This window comes from Macaca mulatta, chromosome 14, assembly GCF_049350105.2.
Source record: "Macaca mulatta isolate MMU2019108-1 chromosome 14, T2T-MMU8v2.0, whole genome shotgun sequence".
Taxonomy (NCBI): domain Eukaryota; kingdom Metazoa; phylum Chordata; class Mammalia; order Primates; family Cercopithecidae; genus Macaca; species Macaca mulatta.
The window spans coordinates 96,604,982-96,621,922 of NC_133419.1; the positions used below are offsets into that span (position 1 = coordinate 96,604,982).

The 16,941-nt window shown below is 37.8% G+C and overlaps 1 protein-coding gene across 6 annotated transcripts in view; it reads left to right on the forward strand.

Annotated features, from left to right (window-relative positions):
• The window catches only part of CEP57 (centrosomal protein 57), a 44,550-nt gene that overhangs the window by 1,493 nt on the left and 26,116 nt on the right, over window positions 1–16,941 (forward strand). For 5 of the 6 annotated variants that reach the window (XM_077964224.1, XM_015115503.3, XM_015115501.3 and 2 more), the window contains exon 2: window positions 8,366–8,522. The exons of the other annotated variant lie outside the window; for it this stretch is intronic. In XM_077964224.1, the coding sequence (XP_077820350.1) occupies window positions 8,402–8,522 (121 nt within the window). In that variant the 5' untranslated portion in view covers window positions 8,366–8,401. The remainder of the gene's footprint in view (window positions 1–8,365; window positions 8,523–16,941) is intronic. 6 annotated transcript variants of the gene reach the window in all.

Genomic DNA, 16,941 nt, shown 5'->3' on the forward strand with positions numbered 1-16,941 from the left:
AAAGGTCACCAGCCAGTTTATTAACTGATATTCACTGGTATTTGTCAAATTGGAGTGTCGGATGCTTACGTTGTTGAAAACCGCGGCGTTGGAAAGCTTTGATAGGAAGTAAATTTTGGAGCTCTTATTTCTCCACATTAGCAAATGTTCGATGCCTGGCATACTGTTAGGGTTCAAATGAATAGAATAGAAACCCTGCTTTGAAGGAGCAAAGCAGTGAAGAGAAACTACACGTAATTAGTGATTACTACGCAATACAGTTTAGCAAGTGCTACCTTAGTAGAATAATCTAGAGGGGCGTGATTAACAGTGGTTCGGTAGGCCAGAGAAGGTTTCCTAGAAGGGAAGATGGAGCTAGTTGCGTGTCGAAGGAATTGTAATTGCTTGTCCCAAGAGTAGAGGAGGGAGAAAAAGGCAATGCAGGAATTTTGGAGTATGTGCTAGGACGGTGGTGCTTTCAGGAAACTTTAGTTCGGAATGAGAAGTAGTAATACGGAGGTAGAGTTGGATGACGTGAATTGGAAACGTAGGTAAAAACGTGGAAAAAGGATGGTGAGGGAAGAAACTAGAAGAGTATCAGGGTAAAGTTATTTTCTAGAATCTAAGCGGGGAAGGAGTGGAGAACGCTAAGAAAGTCTGGTCATCTTGGGCCGGGCGGGGTGGCTCACGCCTGTAATCTCAGCACTTTGGGAGGCCGAGACGGGCGGATCACGAGGTCAGGAGATCGAGACCATCCTGGCTAACACGGTGAAACCCCATCTCTACTAAAAAATACAAAAAACTAGCCGGGCGTGGTGGCGGGCGCCTGTAGTCCCAGCTACTCGGGAGGCTGAGGCAGGAGAATGGTGTGAACCCGGGAGGCGGAGCTTGCAGTGAGCCGAGATCGCGCCACTACACTCCAGCCCGGGCGACAGAGCGAGACTCTGTCTCAAAAAAAAAAAAAAAAAAAAAGGAAAGCTTGGTCACCTTGGCGAAGTCAGTTTCAGCTTTCGCAGACTTGTTAGAATTTGTAATAATGGGACCAAAAGTATTAACATTGGAGAAATAAGAGCTCCAACATTTCTATCAAAGCTTTCCAACGCCGCGGTTTTCAACAACCTACGCATTCAGCAGAATGGGAATTAGAAGTTTGCAGAGAGGTTTGGGGAAGTTAAGGAGAAGTAATGAAAGCAGCAATTTAAGGTTATTCAGGATTAGGTCAGTAAAACAAAAAAGTAAAAGAAACTATTAGAAGTGTCAGCATATGGATGAGATTTTATAGGAGAAGTGATTAAACTTGGGAGAAGAGGACTTTTCACTGCTCTCAAAAGTTAAGCACTTGAAGACTGAACAAGGAAAAGGAATACTCATACAAATGTTGAGTTGAGTCGGTGAGTGGCTCATGCCTGTAATACCAGCTACTAGGGAGGCTGAGGCAGGAAGATCACTTGAGCCCAATGAGTTCGAGGCTGAAGTGAGCTATGATAGTGCCACTGCTCTTCAGCCTGGGCGACAGAGCGACTCTGTTTCTATAAAATAAAATATTAAATAAACGTTTAATTGAGCTGCGTTATGCCAAGGACACCTAGCTGAGCATTGGCACTGGGATATAGTCAGCTCTTAGTACTTAATATGGTAGCCTTGACAGAAACCTCTAAGACCGTTCATTAGGAAAGCATATACATTTTTTTGTGCTAAGCTCGGCTTTAATTGGATTCTAAATATCAAGGGTACACTAAGAGTGTCTAGGATCCTCCACAAATCAAAGTATAACAAGCATAACTCAATCTGCTACATCAAAATGTCTAATTTGGAAGCTACTGTTTCTCAAAACAAAAATGACTAAATTTAGTTGGTTTCTTGCTGCGTAAGAAAAGGTCCTGCTTAGATGTCCCATCAGAAATAAGGCTGCCATTTCCAAAAGCACTGGAAAAGCACTTAGCTTAACAAACAGCTGATCTTAACAGTAGGCAACATTAAAAAAAAAAAAAAAAAAAACTTGTTAAAACTGTACCATGAACTGAAAACACAACTCGTATTCAGATTTCCCCATTGTGAAGATTAACAACTGTTATATTCAGCTGTTTTCAACATTGATAAACCCATATGGAGCTACTTATAAGTACATTGAGATGCTTTACAGGCCAGGATTTTTAACAAGTAGATTAATGAATAACCATCTTTAGGAAGTCTCAACCCTGTAAATCTCAAATGTGAACAACATGGATAGGGCGATAAGTTTCAGTTAGGTCTAGGTAACATTTATTGAGTGAGTGCTCTTGAATTGATAAACTCGACTGGTGGAAAAGGCAGGAAAGCAACTATGATTGGGCATAATGAAATTAATTCCATATAGAAGTATGGACAGCATTGCGTTGAAACACACAAGAGTGTCTTTCATGTCAGCCTTGTAATGTTTTCACAGTAACCTTGGTGATTAATGAACTAATCTCTTAATTTGTCTCTCTGACTTTTTAGATAGTTCCTTCGACCAAGCTGCACAGTAGCCCCGTATTAATTTCCCTTAAAAATGTTTTATGTCTATCATACATTTTATAATATTAAATATAAGATTTACTTTTTGAGAATAATAAAATGAATACCTTCATGTATTCATGTACCTCTTTGTGTCTTCCTTCTCCTTCCCACGCCCACCCAGTACCTCATATTTTAAGATTATAATGTAAGGTATTTATATAGGACTATCTGGCATGCATAGTCCTTAAAGGCACTTTAAGCACTTTTCGTATGTTAACTCATTTAATCCTCACAATTAACCTTCTGAGACTGGCATTAATATTTCCTTTTTCAGGTGAGCAAAATGAGTCACAGAGAGGTTGAGTCAAAATTCTAGCTAGTAAATAACAGTATCTTAATGGGCTTTGGATTTAATAAGTTGTGTTGTTCATTTGTTTGCCAGATATTATAAACAACACTGTTGTATTCATTCTTATATGCTGTACATGGCAAATGTTTCTCTAGAGTGCAGTTCTCGAAGTATGGTCTCACAACCCTTGGAGATCTCCAAGACCCTCTCCGAGTCTACAAGATCCTTCTGTAATGACCACGTTTGTGGTAGACTAGATCTTCTTTAATATGTCAAACAAAATAACATATCCAACAGAGTGAATGTGGAACTAGATAAGATAATCCAGCATTCTTTTTTTAAGGCAAACATTAAAGAGATCTGCAGAAATGTAAAATAGTGCTATTCTTTTCACTAAATTTTTTAGAGTGTAAAGGGGTCCTGAGAGAAAATGTTTCCAAGGGGCAACTCTAGAGCAGTGATTGTTTTTTTTTTTCAGACCTCAGGCTGGGCTCTGGATTACAACTCAGTAGTGGGTCATGGAATATGTACTGTGACTCAACTCATATCATTTTCAAGAAAGGAGAGAAAATCGTTCAGCTAATATAACTGAACGAATTATCTGGTTCACAGAGCACATGCGTCTTCAGCTTTACTCGGTCATACTAAATTGTTTTACCAAGTGATTATACCAACAGCCCTCTTTATTCTGTGTCCTCTTAAATGGATGGTATTGTCCCACTTGTAAATTTTTGCTGTGTGTGTGAAATGATGTCCTATTCTTTTTCTGATTTGTGCGCCTCTTATCATTGGTGAATATGCACCCTATTTTTTTTGTACCTTTACTTTCTTGTGTGTGTGTTTTCTTCTGTGAAATACCTGTTCGTGTCTTTTGCCTGTTTTTCAATTGGGTTGCCTGTTATTACTGATTTATAGGCATTCTTTCACATATTGTGGATGTTAATTATCAGTTTGTTAAGACTGTTCCAAGGACATGTTGGCTTGTCTTTGATACCTTTTGATTAATAGTTGTTACTTTTAGTGTAAAATTTGTTAGTCTTTTTATAATTAGTGATTTCTGTTTAGGAAATTCTTCCTTTCTCCAAGGCCTTGGTTGTATTCTTCTGTATTTTTTTCCTACATATTTTAAAGTTGGAGACTTTTATGTCCTTAATTTACTTGAAATTAATTTGTATGCTGTGAGATAGGGATCCAATTTAATGGTTTTACTTAAAATACACAATTGTCCCCACACTACTTGTTGAAAATTCATCCTTTCTTCAATGGTTTGCAATATGTTCATTTCCATATGCGTATGGGTGTGTTACCTGGCTCTTTATCCCTTTGTTTTATTTGTCTCTCTTACTTAGATACCCGCTGTGGTGGGGGGAGGCATTTACCTCCTTGTTACTCAAGAGAAACATTAGCTATTGTTGGTCCTTTGCTTTTCTTCAGTAGAAATTCTAGAACCTGCTATTGGAATTTTGATTGAGATTTTGTTGAATTTCTAGCTTAGTTTGGGTGTAACTGATATGTTTAGGATATTGACCCTTCTGTCTGAATGTTATGTTACTCCATTTATTTAGAACTTTTACATTTTTCAGTACTTGTATAATTTCATGTCTTGTATATTCTTCAATTTATTTCTAGTTTTTAGTTGCGTGATATATATTTTCATAAGTTCCATTTTCTAATATATAAAATTACTGACTCTTGCATATCTATTTTACCCAGCAACCTTCCAGACTTAATTCTCATAATTGAAGATTTTTTGTTTTTTTCTATTTAGATGGTCATAATCCAAAACTGGGATTCTTCCTTTTCAATCTTAACAGCTGTTATTCTTTTTTTTTTTAATCTTAGTGTGCAGACTAGGAAATGAAATACAATCTTGACTAGAATTGATGTAGATATCTTTGTCTTATTACTGATTTTAAAAGGAATATTTCAAGTTTTCCATCATTAAGTATGTTTGCCATGTTTTCTTGTAAAACTTTGTATTATCATAAGGAAATAAGTTTTTAAAAAAATAATAGCTGGATGTTGAATTTTATTGAATGCTTTTTTACATTTGTTGATGATTGTATTGATTTTTACTTTGAAGCTATTGCATTGATTGCGCTGCTCAGAGCTCTACCTCATGTTTCTCCACCATTGGACCTTGACTTCTCCAATTTTATTTCCTCAACATGTATACACAAACTCTTTTTTCAGCTAAACTAATGTATTCATTAACCTAGAAATAATTGCCTTTCATACCCATTTCTAGCTTGCCTATTAGAATACATGTCAATCTACAAGACCCAGTATCGATTTCAGCACTAATAAAGACCTTCCTTTACCATACTGATCTGAAGCAATGGTCTATTGAATGCATCTGAATTTAATTTGCACTTAGTCTCTATCACATCCAGTTTAGCAGTTCCCACCTACTCTTTTGTATTTGAGTTTTATCTAGCTAATGTCTTGCAGCTGTGTTGCCTGTTCCACTTATAAAGCAAGTAATATGCATTTTTAAATTATGCTTCATACTTCACACAGTGTCATAAAAAGATGTTCAGTAAATATTTGTTGAATTGTGTGTTCCTAAATGAGATATTTGCCCTAACAACTAAAGGCTGCAGGAAAAGATAGTGATCACATTAAACATTTTGCCTTTAATCCTGAAAGTTTCTCCTACAATCATGTTTTGTTTGAAATAATTTTTCCTGAGTGCTTAGGGTCATGGAAAGATTAGTGGATTGGGAGTTAGACTTGGGCTCCTTTTTACACAGCCTTCCTATGATGTTTGTGCTATTTGTTAAATATAAAGAAGCTCAAAAGCTTTTGATGATCTCTTAAAGGGTTATAGTAACTTTGTTGAAAAGGCTAATCTTTTATAAGTGATGTGCAGTTTCCTGTTTGTGGAGGAAATGTGTAGTTAATATTCAACAGATTTATTGAACAGAATAAAACTCCTTTATTAGAACTTAATTTCTCCAGCAAAAATGCTACACCAACTGGGTGTCCTAAAATTATTTTAATTCTGTCACTGCCCAGATGTAGCTCAGACCCCCATACATTAAGGGGCTCCATTTCACAAGACTGCCCGCCCCCAAGTCAAGTCAGAGTTCGCAGAGCATCTGCATTTCTGCTCAGCTGACTACAAATTAAGGGATTCCTGCAACTTTCCAAGAACGGCTCACAGTATTCAGGAAGGACTGTACTTAAGCAATTTCAGTTATATAAAGGACACAACTCAGGAACAGCCAAATGGAGGGAGACATAGGGCAAGGTGTGAAAGGGCTTCTGTATTCTCTGTGGTACAGCACCTTCCCAGCATATCAGTATGTTCAACAATCTAGAAGGTCCCCAAACCTCATTATTCAAGAGGTTTCATTGAGCTTTCATTACATAGGTACATAATTGAGTAATTTATCCACTGGTCACTGGGCTCAATCTCAGCCCCTTACCTCCCCTGAGGTCGGGGCCTAGGGCTGAAATTTGTAACTCTTACCCACTGCACCTCCCTCCCCCCAACGCACACACACACACAGATGGAGTCTCACTCTGTTGCCCAGGCTGTAGTGCAGTGGCCCAATCTTGGCTCACTGCAACATCCACCTCCTGGGTTCAAGCGATTCTCCTGCCTCGGCTTCCCGAGTAATTGGGATTACAGGGCACGCCACCACACTCGACTCATTGTTTTGTATTTTAGATAGAGCCAGAGTTTCACCATGTTGGCCAGGTTAGTCTTGAACTCCTGACCTCAAGTGATCCACCCAGCTCAGCCTCCTAAAGTGCTGAGATTACAGGCATGAGCCACCGTGTGCCTGGCTGAAATTTGTAACTCTTTATAATCTAGTGGTTGGTTTTACTGGTAACCAGCTCCCAGAAGATACCTTCAAACCTGAAGCTATCTAGGTGCCCTACCTTGAGTCCCCTCATCAGCCTAACAAGGACACCCTATGACTTAAGAAATTCTAGGAGTTTTTGAATCTCTGTCTGAAACCAAGGACAAAAGACTAAATATATTTTTTATTATACCACAGGGCATACAGATAATAAAAATGTATAGGTCATGAGGAGTGATATAAAATAGTAAAGGGCAAACCCAGTAACATATAAAATGTAGAACAGAGGTAGTTCCATTTTGGGAACTAGTTTATTAGTTAATCATATAATTAATGGGATTCTCCTGACTGGGCAGAGGGTGGTCGGCAAGTCACTTAATATTTTTGAATATTAAATGATAGGATTCTGGTGGGTTGTAAATAACCAATGAAAACCTGAGGTTCTCTGTGACTTTTAAGCTATGCAGTAATTCAGGATGCTTTGCAAGACCTTTGACCGTATTATAAAGAATTGAAAACTCATCCTGTTTTCCACTTACCTCTAAAACCAGATGCCAATTTGCCATTAAGTTTGGAAAATGACAAATAGTAGTCTTTGTTATATATGAACATACTATAGTAGACTTAGCACTTATTTGAGTACCACTTTTAAGACTTGGCCCTACCCTCCTAAGCTCTTTGTCCCCACTTTTGATTTTCATAGCCATAGTGTGTTTTATATTTATATAAATAGAAAATCTTTTATATTTGCTTTCTTAAATCAACTGGAAATTTTCATGATTTTTAACATGGAAGTAAAATCTTTAATTTTTAAGTAAGATTTAAATACAGTGCAGATATTTCGATAACCTTTGTTTCAGGAGATTGTTTACTGTTTTAAATATTCATTGTGCTCTTGTACTTTTACGAACACGGATTATTCTGGTAAATTTAAGTTTTCAAAGGTAAGAATTGAAAAACATAGTTTGCTGTGGCGGTTTGAGGAAGGTAAGTGGATGTCTGAACATTTTGAACAGCTAGCAGTCATATTTTCCACCTTAGCCCTCAGCTTCTTAGTTACTTCCACCAGTCTGGGACCATCTGTCAATAGGAAGTTGCCTACAACAAATAAAACTCCACAGTTAGCATCCTCTGGGTTGAAATTATTATGTGGAATCCTAAATTTAACAGAATCTCATTCATGACAATGGTGTACTGTGGAAATAAAGTTTTATATTTGAGTGTTTGATGGGCCTTAATGTTTTCTAATTATTTTCTTTTTTGTTAATTAAATGTATATTATTTGAGGCAGGGACAGTGCCTTATTTTCTTTCTGGGGTTTTGAATACTCTAAATATTCAAGTAGTAGTTTATTGATGGGGAATAGAGTAATTCAGTCATTTGTAGCAATTTCTGGTCCTGTAAAAATAATGTATTTATTTTTCTGAATGTATATTTCACAGTATATATTTTTAACTACAGTATTTACATTCATTGTATCGTGTAAGTATTTCTGCACAGCATTTGTATTCAAGTTGTATGAACATTATTTTCTTTTGTAGTGTCTGGCTTATGGCTATATTTAGACTAATATGAAACACTTTAAAAGTTGTATTTCTTTATTGATTGAATTCTGTCGTTTCTAGTCAGTGGATTTTTTTCTCTTGTCTGTATGGACAGTCTAGTTCTCAGTCATAAATATTTGTGGTTTAAATCGGCTATTTGTGGTTCACACTTTTGAAAGGTAATTTGTGTCTTTATTTTTTAGAACATCTTAGCTGAGCCATCAAGGTCTAATGGAAGCATGGTTCGGCATTCTTCATCTCCATATGTAGTATATCCTTCGGATAAGCCTTTCCTTAATAGTGATCTACGACGCTCCCCAAGTAAGCCTACACTTGCCTATCCAGAAAGCAACAGCAGAGGTAATCGAGCCTAACGAAATAGATGTTATTTATGTTTTCTTGCTGCTTTAAAATTCTTAACTTTGTCTCCATTATTTTGCAATTAGAGGAAAATATATTTCCCCTTTGTTTCCAGTTGTTAGCCACCACAAAATATTATGCTTCCTTGTATTCCTTATGTTGATTGTTGAACATCATCATCCACCACATTACTGATGCTAAAACACTTTGAGTCATCAGTGACTGCTCTGTAATCCCCACTATTAGTCCAGAATGAAGACCTTTTTTGCTTCTGAAATATACCAAAAGCATACTGGTTTTTCTGCCTTTTTGTGTTCCCATTGCTTTGGTTCAGGCTTTCATCATCTGTAGCCCAGATGTTCATAATACATTCCTCATTAATCTCCCTGCCTGTTTTCTCCTCCTCATCCCTAGTTAACAACATTTCTGTCATTTGTCATTATCCATCATCTCTCCCACAAAATTAAAGTTTTAGCATCTCTTCGTAGCTTACATAATAAAATCTTAATTTTTCATAACCTAGACCCTATCTGCCTCACCAACTTCATCCCTAACTTGTCTTCCGTTTTTTCCTTTCCCATCCTTTGCTCTGGCTACTTTGAAATACATTTGTTCCTGGAACCTGCCATCTGTATTAGTTTTCTTGTTGCCTTAACAAATTGCCATGAACTTAGCTTTGAATATTTGTCATCTCAGTTTTCTGTCGGTTGGAAATCTGTGTAGGCTCATCTGGGTCTTCTGTTTAGAGCTTTACAAGGCTGAAATCAAGGTGTTGCTTGGGGCTCTGTTCTTTACTAGAGGCTCTGGGGAAGATCTGCTTCCAAGCTCATTTAAGATTCCTAGCTAAATTCAGTTCCTTGTCATTGCAGTACTGAGATTCTGTTGCCTTGTAGACTCTTACTTGGGGACAGTCTTTGCTCCTAGAAACTGTCCTTGTTCCTTTATGTTTTCCTTATTGTCTCCTACAGTAACAGTAGGTAAGGTCTCTTATGTTTCTCTTTTTTTTTTTTGTTTGAGACAGAGTCTCATTCTGTCGCCAGGCTAGAGGGCAGTGGCGCAATCTGGGCTCGCTACAACCTCCGCCTCCTGGGTTCAGTCTGTTCTCCTACCTCAGCCTCCTGAGTAGCTGGGACTACAGGCGCGCGTCACCACGCCCAGCTAGTTTTTGTATTTTTAGTAGGGACGAGGTTTCACTATGTTGGCCAAGATGGTCTCAATCTCTTGACCTCGTGATCCATCTGCCTCGACCTCCCAGAGTGCCGGGATTACAGGCGTGAGCCACCGCGCCCAGCCAAGTCCCTTATGTTTCAAATCTCTGAGTTCTGCTGTTACATTTCTCTAACAGCTGGAGAAAATTTTCTGGTCATGTTATTAGATTGGACCCACTCAGATAATGAAAAGATGGTTTTAATATTAAATTTGTTAATCATCAATGTTTCTTCATCTATATCTTTTAAAATACACCCACATTATACTTTGTGTATGTGTGAAGTTTAAATGAAATGTCTTTGCTTTATTTGGGATGCTACGGCATTTCCTTTTTTTAAAAGTTGTGTTTAATCACTAATAGTGCAACAATTATATGTGTTGATGATTCTCTAGGTAAAAGAAATGTTATATTTTTGGCATCGTAGGCTAAACAGGCATTTGTAAATTAGTTGAGGAACTTTTTCTGTTTCAGTTGGGGTATGTATTGTAAGTATCCTAAAAATCTTAGAATGAACCTCTTCTGTAAACTGGACTGATTGTACAGTAAAATACCAAGTAGGTAATGATATCCAAATACCAGTTTAAATCCTAACCTATAATAGGTACTGAAAAGTGTTTGCGGAAATAAATGTGACTAAATAGTGTGAAGTCTTTTAAGAATTTTAGTACTCTATAATCGCTAACCTAGAAGCCTTTTTGTTGTAAGATACCGTGTCTCGATGATAATGAAAATTTTTAATTAATGGTTAAAGCAGTTGATAAAGTTCTATACATCAGAGTATAGCAGGTTGGCAATTTAAGAAAATTAAGTTGCATGACATTCAAACATCGTAGATTTAAAAAGCAAAAAAAGTAACTGAAGCCCACAATAGAGCAAAAAAAATCAGTTTCAGGAAGTTTCTTATTCAAAAATAAGCACAAAACAAAATATCCGTTTACAAAGTTCTAACAGGAACACAAAATCTAAGAATTTAGATATTAATCCTTCAACTACAATATTGTACCTAGTTCTGATCTTTACACCCATGAAAAGAAACTTAAAAAGTTCAAAAAATGACAAATTACTAACAAAGAATAAAAAAATAAAGAAGGCAGATTTATTCACAGAGAATCAGAAAAATTTTAGCACAGCGTGTTACTAATAGAGCTAAATTCTGCTTGAGTGCAACATCAGTGGTTTTAAGGAATAAAAGAGAAGTGGGAGAAGCAGGGAGGAGATGGAGAGGAGAACTAAACAAGATGAAAAGTAACCTTCAAGACAGTAAATAAGCTTTTATGCCTTTAGAGCATGATGGTGTGAACTGTTTAAGCAGTGTCCCAGAATAATCATTAAAATCCATTATCCTTTTATAGTGTGTGTTAATCCAGTGATACTTACTTTCCAAATGGGAAGGAAAGACACACAAATCACCATCTCCTTCTCACCCAGAAAAAAGTAAAGGCTGTGAGATACGAACAAAGACCAAGAGAGTTCAGAAAAGATATTTGGGGGGAACAGGGATAAGTGTGTGTTGGGGAAGTTAGAGGAGAGGAAGACCTCTCAGAGGAAAAACGAAATAGTAGATAATCTGAGCTTTAGAGAATGAGTACGGTTCTATAAGAAGAAAAGTTCAGTAAGAGTACAGCATGTGAAAGGTTTGTATACTTGACATGATTTTTTTTTTTTTTTTTTTTTTTTGAGACAGTCTCGCTCTCTCGCCCAGGCTGGAGTGCAGTGGCGTGATCTTGGCTCACTACAACCTCCGCCTTCCAGGTTCGAGCAGTTCTCCTGCCTCAGCCTCCCGAGTAGCTGGGATTACAGACACATACCACCATGCCTGGCTAATTTTTGTATTTTTAGTGGAGACAGGGTTTCACCATGTTGGCCAGGATGGTCTCGATTTCTTGACCTTGTGATCCGCCCGCCTCAGCCTCCCAAAGTGCTGGGATTACAGGTGTGAGCCACTGTGCCCGGCAAACCTGACATGATTTTTATTGCTTCATCAAGGACGTTGTGGCTTAGTTTTTTCTTACTGGGAATTTATGACAGTAAAGAATACATTCCTAAAATAATAGTTGAGTGTTACTACCTTGATTTGAGCTAAAATTAGGAATTTTACCCAACATTGCTTTTGCATCATTGTTGGCAAACTTCAACACAGTGAAAAAAGCGAAGTCTTACTGTTAATAGTATAATGAAAATAGTATTGACCTCACAGGCCCTGAGAAAGGCCTCATGAGCCCTGCCCTCAATGTGCCTATGCCCCACATTTTGAGAACCACTGTAATCAAGGATATGAGTACATCCAGAGTAGTATTTTATTCATGTAAATACTTTTTTTAATCAGATATGAGAAGAATGTAGATAGCAGCATTTGTTCCACAATCTAGATGATAGCTCCTTGAGGCCAAAGACTGTCTTCACACCTTGCAGAGTTCTTCACACATCATAGTGGTCTATATGCTTGATGGATTCAGGTTTACATCAGAAGTAAGTCTAAACTGAAACAACGAGACAGGAGACTGATTAAGGAAGGATTTATGCATATTTTGTTGTGGGGAATGAGGAAGATGGAGAAATGTTTCAGTCTAAAATTTCTAGTGTAGATGATTAGTGGTATGATTAGGACAGATGACAGAAAAAAGCATACTTAGAGGAATTGATATAATTTTGGCTGTATCAAATTTGAGATGCCTGTGAATTAGATGGAGATGAATACTAAGCAAATGAAAATAAAGTCTGAAGTGTAATAGAGAACGCTACACTAATGAACTCAGACATCATCAAAGATACAGTAGTGGATGAAGCCTATGAGTATAGAGGGGTTTCTCCAGAAAAAGAAAGTAGAGGGAGAAAAGGACTTTGGAAACTACCACCGTGTGTAAACAGTAAACTAAAAAGTAGGAAAAGTTAGAAAGGTGGAGAACTACCAAGACAGCAATATTGGAGAAATCAAAGATGCATATTACAGATCTGGGTACCCCCCCCCTTAATCTACAACAACATAAACCTGTCTTTATGTTAATGACAGAAATGTCCCAAGCAATAAATAGACCCAGCTGGACTTGAAGAACATTAGGGATTCAAACATGGCTAGCACTTTCCATCTTTTTTTTTTTTTTTTCCCAGCTTGTAACTAGCTTCATTTTTTCTAGCTACAAAGGAGCTTTTTTTTTTTGCCTAGCAGGAAACATTACTAACAATTACTGAGTTTTAAGTTGAACCAGTTCTGGCTTTGACGTTTCAGACAAAAGTCCCAAGAAGACAAAGCATTGTCTGGGTTTCAGTGTGTGTCACTTGTGGATCAGTTAGATTTGTCAAAGGATAATAAAGTTGTAGGTATAGCCATGTTGAGGTAAGGGGAAACTCCCAGAAAAACAGGTATATAAGTCAGGCAAACAGTTCCAAAGATGTGTGCTATACTTCATACAGCAAAATATAAGAAAAATTCACGGAAACAGAATTAGGAAATATAAAATATAATGAAAAATTTGAAATTTATTAGGTATGACAAATACTATAACTCAAAAGCCAATATATGCTTTTTAAGTAAAACCTGAAATAAAATGAAACATAAAAAATAAATAGCTGACAAAGGTGTTTACTATCATACAAATAAAAACGATTGATGACAGTACTATTGCCAAACAGAATAGTATAGACAGAGAGCAGCTTCATGTAATAATAAAAATAAATAATACCTAGTTTAAAAGTGAGAAGGAGAAATACCCAAGTACAGAAATAAAATGAGTTTCAAGCCAGGACAGTAAGGGTGGAACTAAAGCCAAAACCCTTAGGGACAGTATTAGGAGTCTTGGCATTAGGTATAAGCCTTAAGTGTTGGGGTACAGTAGCAGAGATGATGGAATTTTAAATGTGGGTAGGGACTGGAGAACAAAGCTCTAGGCGCCCATGAGGCAACTTCTGGAATACTTTGAAAAGCTGAATGTGATGAGAGTTGTCAAAGCAGAACTGGAACACTGCAGCCCGTGGTCTCAGGAGGAGACTGGATTAAAAAAGTCACCTCTGTTAAGTAAACCCAAGCCAATTTTATCTGCTCACTGAGGTGCATATGTGAAGACTTGAATACGTAATGAGAGCTATACAATGTTAATGAAAATACTTAATATTATAAATTGCATTTAAAGTGTGCTCATATATAAATACATATGACATAGTAAAGGGCAATCTCACATATGAAAGCATTTTAAAAATGTATAGGATTTCAATAAAATGTTTATAATTACTACACCTAGATGGTAAGATTATGGGTGTGTTTTTTTTCCTTTTCAGTCATGTGTTTTCTGGATTATCCTCTGCATTTATTCAGTAATTTTTTAAAAAAGAAAACAATAAAACATTACACTTTTAAACAGGGATATAAAGCCATTCAGGAATACATAAAAGGAAAGCACACACCCCAGCATAACCCTGTGATATTACAGTTGCTGACATAAAGAACAAAAATGAAATGTCCAGCCAGTTTCAATAATAAATATAAATGCAGAAATAAAATGATAGCAAAATTGTGTACTGTTGGGTATAATTTAATGAAGGAGTGCAAAAAATGTTTGATATTGCAAAGTCTTTAGTAAATTTGCCTGTGGTTCAGAAGAGGTTAAGAAAACTCAATGGATATTAAAGGACATTTAAAATTTTATTGTGCTATTGTATTTATCTGATTATTGCAGGTATATAAAAGAATTGTTCCCTTTAGTATTAATCTTATACCTAGGCTGCTTCTCTTTTATTTCTAAGTGTGTTTTCAGTTGATTTTTCAGTTTCTACCTGTGTATGTGTCTGTTTCATGTCTGCATTTTTTCCAGTTAGATTGTAGTCTCATTGCATACCAGCAAGAATAAGCTGACTGCAATAAAATGTATTAGTCTCCTGTTTGAGGCTTGTCATATCCTAGGCACTGAAAAATTTGGCAAAGGAATAAATTATGTTAATAAATGGACAAGAGTGCTTTGGGTTGAGTAAGAGGACTCAATGCTTCAAAGATGGCAGCTCTCCCTACATATTGTATAGTTTAAATTAGTGTTTGGCAAAATGATCCTGAATGATTACTGGAAACATTTTAAGATTTATATAATATAGGTGATTGGCAGAATCAGTGTTTATGAAATTTTAGTAATTGACATACTGGCACTAATTCCCTAATATTATTAAAGAATCCGGAATAGAAGAAAGATCTGAAACTGTCTTAGGGTGTGTATGTAACAGAATTACAGTATCTAATATATATGTGTGTGAATTTAGTGTATGATCAATTTGACATTTCAAGTTTCTCTTTAAATGCAAAAACACTTTTTCCGGGCGCCTGTTGTCCCAGCTACTCGGGAGGCTGAGGCAGGAGAATGGCATAAACCCGGGAGGCGGAGCTTGCAGTGAGCTGAGATTCGACCACTGCACTCCAGCCTGGGTGACAGAGCGAGACTCCGTCTCAAAAAAAAAAAAAAAAAACACTTTTTCTATGACTTAACAAATGTAAACATATGAAACTGTAAATACAATTTTAAAAATACAAAGTTTATCTGATCCGGTGGTTGGGAAGAACTTTCTAAGTATATAAAGAAAGAAAACATGATGGGAGGAAACACCACGCCCAAGACTCTGTTGTTAAAGCACTGATGACTTCTGACCCAATCATAAAGGTGACAGCAAAACCAGCTTACTTTTCAGAGTTCAAAAGAACCATCCTGTAATCTGTAAGATATTTGAGAAAAAGTCCTAGTCTTAAGTTCATTTTCTTCAAGTTCTTTTTGGAAGTAAGCTGGGTATAACTAATAGAGAAATAAAGAACAACTCAGTCTGGTTCCAAAATGGCCGAATAGGAACAGCTCCAGTCTCCAGCTCCCAGCGTGAGTGACACAGAAGACGGGTGATTTCTGCATTTCTAACTGAGGTACCGGGTTCATCTCACTGGGGCTTGTCGGACAGTGGGTGCAGTCCATGGAGTGTGAGCCGAAGCAGGGCGGGGCGTTGTCTCACCCAGGAAGCACAAGGGGTTGGGGAATTCCCTTTCCTAGCCAAAGGAAGCCGTGACAGCTGGTACCTGGAAAATCGGGACACTCCCACCCTAATACTGCACTTTTCCAACGGTCTTAGCAAATGGCACACCAAGAGATTACATCCTGCGCCTGGCTCGGGGGGTCCCACGCCCACGGAGCCTCACTCACTGCTAGCACAGCAGTCTGACATGGAACTGCAAGGCGGCATTGAGGCTGGGGGAGGGGCTCCCACCATTGCTGAGGCTTGAGTAGGTAAACAAAGCGGCCGGGAAACTTGAACTGAATGGAGCCCAACGCAGCTCAAAGAGGCCTGCTTGCCTCTGTAGACTCCACCTCTATGGAGTTCATCTATGGGTAGGCCATAGATGAACAAAAGGCAGCAGAAACTTCTGCAGACTTAAACGTCCCTGTCAGCTTTGAAGAGAGTAGTGGTTCTCCCAGCATGGAGTTTGAGACTGAGAATGGACAGACTGCCTCCTCAAGTGGGTCCCTGATCCCCGAGTAGCCTAACTGGGAGACACCTCCCAGTAGGGGCCAACGGACACCTCATATGGCTGGGTGCCCTTCTGACACGAAGCTTCCAGAAGAAGGATCAGGCAGCAACATCTACCGTTCTGCAATATTTGCTGTTCTGCAGCCTCCGTTGGTGATACCCAGGCAAACGGTCTGGAGTGAACCTCCAGCAAACTCCAACAGACCTGCAGCTGAGGGTCTGACTGTTAGAAGGAAAACTAAAACAGAAAGAACATCTACACCAAAACCCCATCTGCTCGTCACCGTCATCAAAGACCAAAGGTAGATCCACAAAGATGGGGAGAAACCAAAACAGAAAAGCTGAAAATTCTAAAATCAGAGTTCCTTTTCTCCTCCAAAGGAAAGCAACTCCTTGCCAGCAATGGAAGAAAGCTGGACAGAGAATGACTTTGATGAGTTAAGAGAAGAAAGCTTCAGACAATCGGTAATAACAAGCCTCTCCAAGCTAAAGGAGGATGTTTGAACCCTTCGCAAATAAGCTAAAAACCTTAAAAAAAGATTAGATGAATGGCTGACTAGAATAAACAGCATAGAGAAGACCATAAATGACCCGATGGAGCTGAAAACCATGGCATGAGAACTATGTGGCGCATGCACAAGCTTCAGTAGCTGATTCGATCAAGTGGAAGAAAGGGTATCAGTGATTGAGGATCAAATGAATGAAATGAAGCGAGAAGAGAAG